The following is a 15,154-nucleotide window of genomic DNA, read 5'->3' on the forward strand; positions in this document are numbered from 1 at the left end:
TTAAAAACTTTAGTTGAAAACACATCTTTATTCTTTCCACTGTCCACCCCACACCCCCATGTCCATGGAAACACACAGTTTGTTCTCTCCTCCCTTCGTCCAGCCCCCACGTGTAAATACGCACACATTTACTTAGATATTTGCTCGGTGCGTTGATGTCATGGGCAGAAATAAAGATGGAACTTGTCTTCCATTGAGGAGCTTATCCCTGGAGGATCTCACCACTTTTTCAGTTTAGACCAGATTCGATTGAGTACAACTTTTATTCAGCTTCTACCATGTGCCAGGCACTTTGCTGGACTTGGGGATTTGAAACTGTAAAAGAAGTGGGTCTAGCTCTTGGGGAGAACAGACAGAAACCTAGGGTTACTCTGTGTCAGGATGCATTTCGTGACAGAAGTACATGTATGCTACTGCTGGGCGGTGATTATTATCTTGATGTCCTTGGGGAAGTGGGGGAAGGTGGCAGTGCTGGGTGTGAGCCCACTCACACGTGGATCTCCCTCCCAACCTTGCCCTGTTCTGTGATCACTGTTCCATTTAGGGGCATAAAACTGGCCAGAGGATTAGTAAGTGTGTTCTCTGGACTTTGAGGGGAAAGCCCAATGTCAAATACTCTGCCGTAGTCAGGCTCTGCATCTCATTTTTGGTTTGGGAAACAAAGTCAACATACAGGGACAGGGAAGCATAAAATGGCATGTTAATTATCTTGAAATATTGGCCAGATTTGTTTTGGAGGCAGGGGAACAGGATGGAGGTCATCAGCAAGAGAAGAGCTGAGGGGTGGGGTGTACGGCAATTGGGTACCGGCCAGATGGACCAGCGGGCAGTTGCCAGCATGTTGCTTAGTCAGCCTGCTTCCTCCCAGCTCTTGCCCTCACTGACTGTGTTCTTCTGTCTCATTAAATATCACATATATTCATGGAGTGCCCACTGTGTGCCGCACACTGCCCCCCCGATAGTTACAGGAGTGTATGCCCTGCTGTCCAGGCATGTCTCTTATTGGGGAGGACACACAGATTTGAATCATAGGATCAACAACTAGAATTGAACATGGGGGAAGGGACCCTAGGGGTTGTCATCTGTTTGTTTCACTTTACTGATCTGGAGTCTGGGCCCAAAAAGGCTATGTGACTCTGCTCAGGCATTACATCAAGTTTTCCTTCTGCTGTACTCCAGTGACTGCCTGTGCCTCCCTGCTAAAATCCCGTGCAGATAGGCTCTTGTTAGAAGGATCCCCCCACCCTCCTCCCTCTTTCTTCCTTCTTTCCTGGCACTCTTCTAGGGCAGCTGGAGAGGGGGTAAGACAAAAGTCTTGCCCTCAGGAGCATTTGCTTTAGAGAGTTGGTAGCAAATAAGCAACATCTGCAGTCTAGACAAAGCTGGGAAGGGCTGGGGATGGGATTGCGGGTGTAAGCACGGTGGTGAGAGGTCAAACCTCTCTTGAGGAGGTGGCATTTGAAGAGGGAGCTGAGGAGATGTGAACAGGGTGCTCACGTAAGGGGAGGGAGACCCGGCCAGCGGCAGCATAAGGAACAGTGCTCTGTCCTCCAGAAACCTCTTGACATTGATGGAGGTCAAGGGTCTGCACATTGCCAGTGCGTATTCATTTGGGGAGGCTGAAAGAAGCAGTGAAGGACCTCAGTCTGGTGCCCGAGGTGCTTGTTATGGGCTTAAGTTGGTCTTTAGACATGTTGGTGAGAAGCATCCTGTGTGACCTGAAACTCAAGGTGTGAGGAGTAGTGACCAGAGTCAGGTTATGGGACCCCTTTGCTTTAGTCACGGGCCACCCAGAACAGCAAGGCCATTCTTCTCCCTCTTGGACTCTCCTTGTTGCTTTCACAAAACTTCAGATACTTTCCAGCGAAGTAGTGAAGTCGGCCCAGGAGGATCCCATGTTGTAACGCGCCATACGGTGTGAGACGTCTCAGCGGAAGAGCCTATAGATGATCTCACCTTTCCATTTCAGACAGCCCATCTGAGGATACTGACCTTAAGGACACGTATCTCATCCCAAGAAACATCATGGCTGAGCCAGACTACATAGAAGATGACAATCCTGAACTAATTAGGCCTCAGAAACTAGTCAATCCTGTCAAAACGTCCCGCAACCATCAGGATCTTCACAGAGAACTTCTCATGAATCAAAAAAGGTACAGTGATTTCTTGAGCAAAGTTTTCCTTTGGGGACTTTGACTTAAGAGATTTTCTTTTCTTGACTGTATTTAAGACTGCCTTATTCCTTCTAGTGTGAGCCAGGGCATCCCTCCATGAAGTCAGGTCATCTGCAGGCACAGCCGCACTGCCGCTCTTACTCCATGGGCTACAGAACTCTGTCCCCTTCTCAAGTGGACACGTGTTGTAGACTTTGGGGGGAAGGGTGTCGATTAAGGATGCAAGAGAGTATCCTAAGTCAAAAAAGAAATACATTATTTCTTGGATTTGTAAAAATTCTGAATTTGCCCCTTATATTTGGGCAAGTGTGGGAATCCGAGGTAAATACTGCCGGCTTTGGCATTTGTGAGTGGCAGGGAGAAGTCTCTAGAACTACCTCAACTTAATAATAGACAAGAGCCCTCTTTTTTTATTTTAAGTAACATTTAAAATTATTACTATGATCATTTTTATTATTAATTTTTTTGGAGGGGAGAAAACATTTACCTTTTTATCTTCTTTGTAGACCATTTGTTAGTGCCATGTGTACCATAAACATGTTTGACTGTTGGGTTGATGTAGTCTGCTTTTTAAGTGATTTTGGGCAGGGCCAGTTGACTAGGAGAGCTCAGGGTACAAAGTTACTTTTATTTATTAGGACACAGAGTTACTTATATTATTTGAGACCTATTAAACTTCCCTGAGAGCTCTTCCCATTTCTTCAGAATGAAGCTATTGATCTGAATTGTTGGACCACAGGTCCATCATACCCCCACTCTTTGCCAAGCCCTCGTTAGCTCTCATTGAACTGAAGGGTATATAGACCAAGTTAAGCAGTAGGGTCATGTTTTAGAGGGAAGGCCTAATTTAAATATAAAAATAAAAACATTTAAAGAGGTGATGAGGGAGCAGTCCTCCTTCCCTAGTGCACCCCTGCCAGAACTCATAACTCCTGTTGAGGAATTCAGTGTGAATCCACCCTTCCTGCAGGCCGGGAATGTGCCTTACTGCCTTTTTGTTACCAGCATGCACTAGTATGCTGTTGGATTCATGCTGATTAAATTGAATGCAAGTTTGATCCCTTCTGAATAAGTGCTTAGCTTCTAACTGTCTTTGTCACATAAAAGAAAAAAAATACATAGATTTGGTATCATCGTGCCCAAAGCAAAACAGAAACATGTTCCTAAATAGGGCCACAGAATTTGGAGGCAGTCTTGCCTAGGAAATGATGCCTGCATTTTGGTAGGAAGATCAGAAGTTTGATGTAGGGGTGCCTGGGTGGCTCAGTCAGTTAAGTGTCTGCCTTCGGCTCAGGGTCCTGGGATCGAGCCCTGCATCGGGCTCCCTGCTCAGCAGGGAGCCTGCTTCTCCCTTTGCCTGCATCTCCCCCTGCTTGTGCTCTCTCTCTCCCTTTGACAAATAAGTAAACAGAATCTTAAAAAAAAGTTTATACTCCAAAAGAGTAGCAGTCGCCACTAACTAGTTTTCTGATTGTCTTCCTTCTTGGACCTCCATTCCCTTATCTGTAAAATGGGAGTAGGGGACATCTCTGAGGGACATTCTAGCTCAAACTGGGTTTTGTTTGTTTTTCTGTTATATCTGTGAAAAGGCTCCAAGTCAGAATAGAGGCAAAGGTAAAACCAAAATGGGCAGAAAACTGTACTCTGAATTATAGGCTACAAATTATTCCACAAAAAATATATTTAGCACCCTGGGTTATATCTCTCTAAAACATATAGGTTTGTATAATTGAATCTGTTGCCAGATTTTCTAGAATAGGCACTTTCTGTGAAAATGGACCTCCCGTCTGTCTGATTTTCTCTGGCCCATGATTTCTTTTCCTTGTTTATTATACAGCTGACTCTTCAGTCAGGCCTAGCTCAAGTAATTTGGGAGAATGCTGTGTTCCCTCGAGTACCATAGTGTAAAGAGGATGTCCTTTGAGCTTAGAGGGAAATCATCTAAATCCTGGCTTGCCATTTATCTTGACCTACCTTTATGACCTTGGACAAGGTCCCCCTTCCTGAGATACGTGTCTTCATCTATAAAGTGGGAGGTAAAAATACCCTTCTTCTAAAACTTAAATAATAACATGTATGAATGAATACCTACTAAAATGACTGGTGTATAATAAATGCTCAGTCCCATCCATGTTCCATTTCCCATGGAGCATCATCAGAAAATTCCCATTGCTTTCCCCCATTTTTCCCTGAAGGGTGCTGGCCTGGCTTTTGAAGTACATCAAGAAGAGAAAAAAAAAAAAAGAAAGAAAAGGCAGGAAGAAGGCAGGTTTCAAAATCAAATGAATATATCTCATCCTATGTTTTGGGGTTTTCAAGATAAGATCTTAGTTTAGTGGGGTCCTCTCATTAGAAATACAACTGGTTTGTGGAGTGAAACCTCTCAAGCAGTTTTTTTTTTTACTTGCTAGAGACTGTGGGGTTTTTATTTCTAAATTTTCATGCCAAATGACAGGAAGTTTCACATGGATAATATGTATGTTTGGTTAAGGGATAATTGTACTTGATTACTGGTTTGTATCGTTAACAAAAATCTGCTTGCTTTTCTACAATTCGTAAAGGGCCTTCCCGTATTTTATCTTATCCAGTGATCTTTCCAGTAATCCAGTGTGTGTTATCTTGGGGTCACCCTTATTTGACATGTAAATAAGGAAAAACTCAGAGAATAAACATAAAATTCAAGGTAGTTCATACAGATAAATCAAGTAGAGTAATAATATCAGTCAGAAACAAAGCAGAGAAGAGAGAGGAAGACAGCAGCGAGATCCGCCTGAAGCAAGTGTTCTGTGGAGCCCTGTACCTTTGCTCTACAGAGGCACTAATTTGGCTCAAAGCCCTGGAGCAGTTGGTTCACAGAGCTTTTCAGGTTACATTTTATTTTTTTTCAATTATTTTATTTTTTTATTACATTCAACTAGCCAGCATATAGTACATCATTAGTTTTTGATGTCGTGTTCAACGATTCATTAGTTGCGTATAACACCCAGTGCTCATCACAACACATGCCCTCCTTAATGCCCGTCACCCAGTTACCCCGTCCCCCCACCCCCCTCCCTTCTGTAACCACAGTTTGGTTCCCGGAGTCCAGAGTTTCTCATGGTTTGTCTCCCTCTCTGATTTCTTCCCGTTCAGTTTTCCCTCCCTTCCTGCCCCTGTGGTCGTCCCTGCTTTTTAGAGATCATAAGATAAGAGCAGAGTCACTCTGCTTTTTAGACCTATTAGGAGAACAAATACTCATAGGTATTTTAACTCTGAAACCTACACACTTTGAAGGATATAACTCTGCTCCTCTACTTAGCATCTTTTGGACCTAGCCATGTTTCAGATTAAAAGTCTTTACATTTTGAGCTGGTTACAGTCGCCATTAGGTGTGATTATGAGGACCGCTGGTCAGGTTCTCCAGTGCTGTAGGTGCTCCCAGGGGCATTATTTCAAGAGGCATTATTTTTTGTAGCTGCAAGATGAGCGTTCAAGAGGTCTTAAAAAGATAGGGATATTTCTAATATAACTTAGAGAGATTCTGTCTTCTCTACAAAGAATTCTTTTGGCCACAAATAGAGAATACCCAGTCACTTAAACACATCCCTAAAATTAGTTCTTTGGCTTATACCTTCCAGTGAGTGGTTTCCACTTCCCTGTGTTTTTAGTTGCTCTTCATTGTATATGCTTTGCTAGACATAGAGTTCTTCAATATGTACTTGTTGCTCTACCATGTGGGAAAAAATACGGGAAGCTGAGTTAGAAGTATTTGCATTTAGAATCCACTCAGGTAGAAATGGCTCAAGCCAAAAATGTAGATAAGACAGGCCATAGCACAGTAACCTCTTTGACATCGGCCACAGCAACTTCTTTCAAGATACATCTCCAAAAGCTAGTGAAACAAAAGCGAAAATGAACTTTTGGGACTTCATCAAGATAAAAAGCTTCTGCACAGCAAAGGAAACAGTCAACAAAACAAAGAGGCAACCCACAGAATGGGAGAAGATATTTGCAAATGACACTACAGATAAAGGGCTGGTATCCAAGATCTATAAAGAACTTCTCAAACTCAACACCCAAAAAACAAATAATCAAGTCAAAAAGTGGGCAGAAGAGATGAACAGACACTTCTCTGAAGAAGACATACAAATGGCTAACAGACACATGAAAAAATGTTCATCATCATTAGCCATTAGGGATATCCAAATCAAAACCACACTGAGATACCACCTTACACCAGTTAGAATGGCAAAAATGGACAGGGAAAGAAACAACAAATGTTGGAGAGGTTGTGGAGAAAGGGGAACGCTCTTACACTGTTGGTGGGAATGCAAGCTGGTACAGCCACTTTGGAAAACAGTGTGGAGGTTCCTCAAAAATTTAAAAATAGAGCTACCCTATGACCTAGCAATTGCACTACTGGGTATTTACCCCAAAGACACAGATGTAGTGAAAAGAAGGGCCATATGCACCCCAATGTTCATAGCAGCAATGTCCGCACTAGCCAAACTGTGGAAAGAGCCGAGATGCCCTTCAACAGATGAATGGATAAAGAAGATGTGGTCCATATATACAATGGAATATTACTCAGCCATCAGAAAAGATGAATACCCAACTTTTACATCAACATGGATGGGACTGGAGGAGATTAGGCTGAGTGAAATAAGTCAAGCAGAGAAAGTCAATTATCATATGGTTTCACTTATTTGTGGAACATAAGGAATAACATGGAGGACATCAGGAGAAGGAAGGGAAAAATGAAGGGGGGGAATTGGAGGGAGAGATGAACCATGAGAGACTATGGACCTGAGAAACAGAGTTTTAGAGGGGAGCGGGGAGGGGGGGATTGGTTAGCCCGGTGATGGGTATTAAGGAGGGCACGTACTACATGGAGCACTGGGTGTTATATGAAAACAATGGATTGTGGATCACTACATCAGAAACTAATGATGTATTGTATGGTGACTAACATAGCATAATAAAATTAAAAACTACAAAAAAAAAAAAGGCCATAGCAGAAGATTCCAAGATTAAAGAAAGGGCTGGAAATCCAAAGGCAACCCTCCCCCTCCACCCTAAGAAAAAAATTGGACCAGGAGATGTTTGGCTGGTTGTGTGGGGAGCTGTTCTTGGGGTGGAGGAGGAGTGAATGTAGACCCTTCCAGGCGGCCCCTGGGTGTATTCAGTGATTTATGTGAAAGGTAAAATGTAACTTTAAAAGTTGTCTGTACATTTCTGTCACTTTGGCAATACCCATCAAAATATAAAATGTGTAGAAGCTTAGCCAGCAGTTCTACTTCTATGAATCTAGCCAACAGAAATACTTACATAAGAGTGTAAGTTTACATGTACAAGGAAGTTCATTGCCTCATTGCTTTTAATAAGGAACGATTGGAAACAACCTAAATGTCTGTCAGGGGAGTGGGAAAATTATGGCACTTCTGTACTGTGAGGTCTTGGGCAGATGTTGGGAAGAATGAGGACGAGCTCTGCAAGGCTGTAGAAGGTATGGAAAAGCACAGACCGAACTCTTAGTTATCTCTGGGTGTAAGAATGGGAAGCGTCATGGGGCCAGGGCCTCTACCTTGTACGATTCTGTCCACATAGAATACAGTGTAAGTGGTGCTCCCAGGATTTGTTTAACAGGAGGAGTTTGGGTGTGCTTTACTTTTTATTTTACATATACGTATATGTCACCTAACCCGTTATTTTGTAAAGAGCACACACTAATTTTTTAAAATTTATTTTAGAGAAGGGGGGAGGGGCAGAGGGAGAGGGAAGGAGAAACTTAAGCAGACTCCATGCTGAGCGGGGATCCTGACGTGGGGCTCAATCCCATGACCCCAACGATCTGAGCCAAAACCAAGAGTCGGACACTTGACCATCTGCTCCACCCAGGCGCCTCTGGAGCACATATTAATTTTTAAAATTGTCTTGGCCTTCTGATTTAACAGTTACTCAGATGACTCCTAGATGCTGAGACACATTGGTTGATTGACATAATTTAGGGAACAACCACTCATCAGGCCACAACCACAGGAAGCAGAAATAACTGTTGGTGTTGAGTGGTTCAAAGCCACCAGGACTTGAGCACCTGTCAGTCATAAAGGAGTTGAAAGTACTTGTTAATTATATATGTCACAATTGATTAAAGCAAATCAGCTGTTAACCACACACAGAATGACACTGTAGTCTTTATGAGATTTGGAGAGGGTCATTTCTGTCTTTGGGCACTCTCTGTAATCTGATCCAGTTTTTGACTCAGAATCATATGGGTGGTGCTTGACTTTTTCCATTCAGCACAGAAAGTGAAGTGATCTGTTGTGATAAAATATTAACTAAATTTGTATGACTTTTTGACTGCTGTTAAGTGCAGAACATTTATCAGATAAGCACCATTTTCCTGAGCCTTCTGTGACTAAATATTTTATCTTACTGCCACCATTGTGTAAAATCTTTGACTAGAAAATGAATACTGGATATTAGTTAAACCCATTCATAGGCTGCAAAAGAATGTCATCTTAGTGTTCATACATTAAAGTTTGTTCAACAGCCTTTGCATAATCCAGAAGAATTTAATAACCGTTGAGGTTAATTTTGTCAATGAAATAAAGGGAAAAGAAAATGTTTGAAGTTTAAATTATGCAGATAGCTAAATTCTTAATCCTAAAATTTAAATCCCTTAATTCTGTCTGTGCTGTCGTACTGAGGCATTTTAATAATCATGAAACGGAGCAGGTCTTTACTCAGATTATTTACAAACAAATTTTCCTACATTTGTTGTGAGCAAAGTACCATAAGCAGTTTTTATTGCACATAATATTTAATTTCCAGAATCGTCTGTCCATACTTCTGTCGACATCGTAAGAGCTTAGTAACTGCAAAACAAACTAACTAAATTATAAAAGTTACACTTGTCTTTTGCTTCTTTTATTTTGGCTGAATTTTAATATTTTTCTTTCTTTTTTATCAAAAGTTCTAATGAAAATTGGGAAAGTGGAGACATATATGTTATTTTGACTATCCTTTATCTGTAGTGATGGAATATACTGATCTTTAGTCTGTAAACAACAACTTTGAAAAATTTGTGATTTAAAAAAAATGTAGATAGAAGAGATGCCAGAATTTTTAAAAATTATAGTTAGATAAATGAAGAAGTATGAAATTGAGGATTCATTCACAGATGTCATAGTGTGAGCTTGAAAGAACATTGAGATGAGTGTGTTGTTGAGTTTCTTACAACCAGAGCACACACTTGGGAAATTGTTGTTAGATTTAACAGTTACTCAGATGACGCCTAGATGCTGAGACACATTGGTTTAGGGAACAACCACTTATCAGGAACGTCTGATTTATAGACTAGCAGTCACCATCAGCAGGACCAGACGGTGCATGGGAAGGTGCCTGGGCCAATCTCAGTCCTGGGTGGATTCAGCAGGGCCCTTCCTGCTGCCCAGAAAAGCCTGGTCCCTGTGGGGTCAAGTGTGCACGTGTGGATGCACGAGAGTGAATATGCCCACCATCACTTAATGCCCGGTGTTGCCTGAAACTGACAGTGTTCTTCCTGTTTTGTGGTTTCATTTTTATTTTAAATGCTCTTAGTAAATGTCAATACCAAATTGAGATGACTTAAGAGCTGGGAGAGACTTGCTCCAGAGAAAGGAAGACAGGAGGAGATAGGTTGGCAAAACCAGCACCTTGAAAGCCTGGACTGGAGAAATCTTCAGGAAATGGTAGAAAACTAGAGACAAGGAGAGTCCTAGCTAACAGTTAAATACGACATTCCATCTAAGGAGATGCCCTTGACTTACTTCAGAGATTTTGGGTGGAGGGTTGCTAGCGAATGGTCTAAGCTTTGGTTTTGTTTCTCCCCATCTCAAGAGATGGCAGCGTAATTTCTCTCTCAGAAATGTAGAACTTCCCTGCAGCCTGATGTCCGTGCGTCGTCAGTAGTAAACAGCACATCTGAAGTAGTTCCACTGCGAGGAGCACTGGGAGTCTCCGGAGCAGAGTGCCCCGTGGGCCATGCACCCCCAGGAGCTGATGACATCTGAGACGTACCTGTACATATTCAAGAGCCCTCTGACAAATCTGAGAATTTTAGAAGAGGAGTCCACGGCCATTATGCTATTTAAATTTCTGTACTAGCCTATCTCTGGCTACTTTTATACATGGGATCAGGGGCTCCATCTTGGGAAGCTTCCCCTAAAACTTCAAGTGGAAGCACCTCATATTCTGCTCATCTCCATCATCACCATCTCCACCATCTCTGTCCTCTCCATCTCTGTCATCTCATCTTCTCCATCATCTCCATCTCCATCTTCTTCTCCATCTCCATCATCATCATCATGAGTGATCATAATACCCATTGAATGAGCATGCTATTCCGACCTTCCCCACCCAAACCATTTTTACTAACCTTTGTATAGGCTAGTATCTGGCACATAGTAGGTGCTCAATACGTTTTTATTGAATGAGTGGATTTTGCTTACTCTTGGAAGTTGTTCTCGCCCTTTCTTTCATGCTCGTGCATTTCTGATACCACCTGTGTTGACTAACTGGTAGTATGCATCATAGTAATGCTAATTTAGTAGTCTCGTTTTCTGTGGCTGATACCTTAAATTTCTGTTTATGAAGGATGTGTCCATTAGATTAAAACTTTGTTTTCTTTTTTTTTTAGATTAAGACATTCTAATTTTGTTCTTATTTATTTATTTTTGCAGGGGTCTTGCCCCTCAGAATAAGCCAGAATTGCAAAAAGTGATGGAAAAGAGAAAACGAGATCAAGTAATAAAGCAGAAAGAAGAAGAAGCACAAAAGAAGAAATCTGACTTGGAAATAGAACTATTAAAACGGCAGCAGAAGCTGGAGCAGGTAAGAGTGATGGGGATGAAAGTTGTCATTTCCTTTAGTGAGATATATTTGACATTCAGTATTGTGTAAGTTGAAGGCGCACAGCGTGTTGACTTGGTACATTTTTACTGAGGTATGTTTGGCCCTGAGGCTTAGCTAGCACCTCTGTCACATCACAGAGTTACATTTCTTCTGGTTCTAGGAACAGTGAAGATCTAGCCACTTAGCAAGTTGAATGTCCATAGTATAGTTTTGTTGACTGTAACAACTGTCCTATGTATTAGGTCTCCAGGACTTCTGTATCTACTGGCTGCAAGTACATACCCTTAAACAGCATCTCTCCCATTTCCCCAGCCCCTGGGAGCCACCATTTTACTCTCTGCTTTTACAATTTTGGGGCTTTTTTAGATTCCACATACAAGAGAGATCATGCAGTATTTGTCTTTCTTTGTTTGACTCAACTCAAAAGTTATCTTTTCTGTCCTGAGAAATAAGGATGTTGTAACAAGCAGAAATTGCCAGACCTATCAGATGTAAATGTTTATTGTACAAAAGGAAAATATGAGACAGAATGTCAGCAAATGAGCTAAAATACATTCAAGGTAAAGACAAGGATTCTACTGAGGACTCAGAAGAGATTCAGGAGGCAAAACCCAAACTGGGGAATATCCCTGAACTCACAGCAGAGTGTTGGGAGCACAAGCAATTGAGTGAAATTCAACTTCACTGAAACTGCATGCAGAGCAGACTGTGCATTGGTCTCAGGATCTTTTTTCCTTAGCCTTGATTTTGGGCTCTCATCGTCTGTGCTGTTGCTGGTAGTACTAACCAGGGGGTTGCTGCCCCTGTGCAGGACGGCCGCAGGGCCCATACACATACGCACATGTGTACACGTAAGATGGAGACCAGGAGTGAATGTCTTCCCCTGGGGGATAGAAGGTATTAGGGACTTTGGAAAGTGAAGGAATGTTTTGGAAAGCCTCTCAGTATGTAAATAATTTTCCTGTTTCTGAATTTCATTTAGCTTGAACTTGAGAAACAGAAATTGCAAGAAGAACAAGAAAATGCCCCAGAGTTTGTGAAGGTTAAAGGCAATCTCAGGAGAACAGGCCAAGAAGTGGCCCAAGCGCAAGAGTCGTAGGCCCCGGTGACAGAGACCGCGTGCCCAGCCCACCACGCGGGAAAGCTGTGAGCAGGCGCCTCCTCAACCAACGCTTAATCTCAGGGCCCAAAGCCCCTGGAGAGAACCTCCCAGCCAGCAGAGAATTGTTACTTTAAAAAGGATTTGGTTTTGGTTTTCCTACAATCTGGGTGGATAAATGATCTGTGACAGTTGCAATTCCTATTCGCCAAACGAAGGACGTTGACCAGCACTTAAGTTGGGATAGGTTGAAGCTGTGTTCAAAGACTTTAAAAAAAACAAAAACAAAAACAAACAAACAAAAAAACCCCACAACAGCAAAAAAGAGGACACTGGAATAAATTCTAGAGAGTTGCACTACTTGGTTTTTCTTCCAGTCCAAGTTTAATGGGGCACAGAGCCTTTTTTCTTCTAAAATCTAAAGAAAATGTGTTTTGGTTCTTCCTTTAGTTATCTGTTAGATAATTTAGATCACATAGGATGATGTTTGACCTGTTACATCCAATATTTGTGAAGTCCTTTTTGAGAATCTAGAATTTTCTTGTTTCATTTTACTTTCACCTGTGTTATATCGACACCCAAGAGCGTTAATGTTGAACACAGCGGTTACCTTTTTTGACATTAAGATTCAGAAATAGGGTGAGAAGGTTTAAAGATACGGAAAAAAATACATGTAAAAGATATAGAAAAACACATAAATGTTCATCTTGATCTTATTTTAATTCCTTTTGGTCTCTGATATTAGAATGTGCTATGGTGACATTCCAGTTCGGAGAAGGCACATCATACAAATCCACCTATTGCTTTGATAACTGTTAGAATTTTGTTTGGTTTGGTTTTTGAATTTCTTGCTGAGCTAATCCTTTTATATGAAACAGTCTCCCATTCCTTCGGAGAAGAAAAACTAGTCCATATTACCCAACTTCAGTGTCAAAAATAGAGGGTGCAAATCTTTGAGAGCAGTCTGGGGAACGCTCCCAAACTCCTCCAAAGATCAAGGAGGAGTTCTTTGGGTAATTTAACGTGAAACAAACGAAGGTTGGTCTCCAGGAGGCCTAACTGGAAGGTTGGTAGCATTTGTGCATTTTGAGTATCATTAGAATCCAAGTTTTGAAAATTTCAGATGAAGGATCACATACTGCTTCGCTTTTTTTTCTTGTGAAGAAAGATTGTTCCCCCGCTCTGTTGGAGGTGATGACTACTGTACAGCATCTCAGGAAGCACCAAGGTGAAGGGAGAGACTGCCCAGCTTCCGCACGCTAGCCAGCTTGCTCCCCGAAGTGAAGTCCCAGTCGAGCAGCAAAATCCTGATGCAAAATGCATTTGATTACTGCTGGTATGGGCAGGGGTATATTCTACTTGGGGTGATCTGGAAGAATTTATGTGGATTCAGTATGTTCTCCATCAAGATGATTCAGCCAGTCATTTCTTCAGTGAAGAGTCTTCTTAAACTTCCTTTAAAGGCTCATAGAAAACTGGATCCCAAGCTTTTAATCCTAATAAGCATAGTAGAAATTAGCTTTCTATGGGAATGCTTTATGTTTTCATAGTTGACAGGCTCATATTCAATCCTCATGTGAACAAGATAAAGGTAAACACGATGACAATATACTGCTAGTCAGAGGACATGTCGGTTACACCTAAAATGGGTGGTTTCTCATCAGTAAGTATTAATAAAATATGAGATGCTTAAGATAAAATGTTGCTCTATAATAGTTTGCTTTTGAAGGATGGAGTGGTAACTTTTTTTCCCATCCTTCTAGCTTTTGAGAGAAGAAAATATGTTAAATGATCATCTTGAAGGTACCTTTCTGATCACACATTGATTGGAGTGCTTTTTTTTGTGCCTATGGGCTGATGATGAAATTTGCAAAATGAAGATTCATGACTGGCTCATAGCTTCTCACCTAACTGGATGTTGGATCTTAAGTCCTGTGCCCTTGAAGCAGTTCTGCCACTTGATAAAATTCTCAAGGGCCCTGACAGGCCCCGTTAGCAGGACTGATTCTGTTCCTAGAACTTACCTAGAATTCATTCTTCACTGGGAAGAAAAATTACAAAAGCATTTCCTTCCCAATCGCACTCACCAGTCTGCACAATGACGTGTAGTGAGTAGTACAAAGTCTGGCCAAAAGACTTGTAAATAATGTGAAGTGATGTCTTATGACCAAACGGTGGAATGTACAGGTAGAGAAGCTCTCTGAAGTTGTCAGATTAGCTCGGCTCACAAGCCTGAGTTTCAAAGGGCGCCCGTCTCCCCTCCACACATTAATACCGTACAGTCCAAACTCCTAGGACTCAACGAACATCCGAGCAGTTTTGTGCTTTGAGCCACTTTTTGACGAAAATGGCTCCATTTTTCCACTCTGTGGTTTTCTTAAACTAGTGCAGTGTTTTATAGTCTCCTGGTAGTAAAGTAGTGTTGCTTTCTAAGCTACAACAAACGGTTGACTTTATTCTTCTACTCTGAAAAATCTTGACTTGTTTGAGTGTATATAGTATATATAAAGGGAGCCTTAATGGATTTGTTTTCATAATTTAATATTTTTTGTATTTGCTCTTGTACAATTGTTTTTAATGGAAAGTATTACAGAATTGAGGGTGGAATTCTTAGAACCAAAGTTATTCTTAATAAAAATCACCACACGCTTGGACCATGAAGCTGTGTCTGTCTGATCTGTTGGAGATGGATGTCTGGCACTGAAGGTGGGGGCGCTGTGTTCAGCTCAAGGAATAGAAGGTGGTTTTAGGGTCTCCTTTGGTGACTGTCCTCTTTGACAGCCCCCCCCACCCCAAATTAGTTATGTCCTCTGCCTTGTGTCAGTCAGGCTGACAATTCACTGTGTCAAGCAAATTCATGCCAAGAAATCACGTTACTTTTTGTATAATGTGGTATGTTAGCAGTCGCAGTCAGTCCTTCAGATCAAAGTATTCTGAATTTTAGGTCGCTTGGTAGGACAGTGGGAAGTATATTTTGGTAAGGGCCACTTTTTAATGCTGTGAGCTA

General features: G+C 41.6%; 1 protein-coding gene across 2 annotated transcripts in view; it reads left to right on the forward strand.

Moving 5' to 3' along the window:
- FAM107B (family with sequence similarity 107 member B) overlaps positions 1-14,698 on the forward strand; it is a 221,504-nt gene extending 206,806 nt beyond the window's left edge. For both annotated transcript variants that reach the window (XM_021696670.1, XM_021696671.1), the window contains 3 exons: positions 1,970-2,153; positions 10,877-11,027; positions 12,031-14,698. In XM_021696670.1, the coding sequence (XP_021552345.1) occupies positions 1,970-2,153; positions 10,877-11,027; positions 12,031-12,147 (452 nt within the window). In that variant the 3' untranslated portion in view covers positions 12,148-14,698. The remainder of the gene's footprint in view (positions 1-1,969; positions 2,154-10,876; positions 11,028-12,030) is intronic.
- The last annotated feature ends 456 nt before the right edge of the window (positions 14,699-15,154 follow it).

This window comes from Neomonachus schauinslandi, chromosome 5 (genome assembly GCF_002201575.2).
Source record: "Neomonachus schauinslandi chromosome 5, ASM220157v2, whole genome shotgun sequence".
In the NCBI taxonomy this organism is placed as follows: Eukaryota; Metazoa; Chordata; class Mammalia; order Carnivora; family Phocidae; genus Neomonachus; species Neomonachus schauinslandi.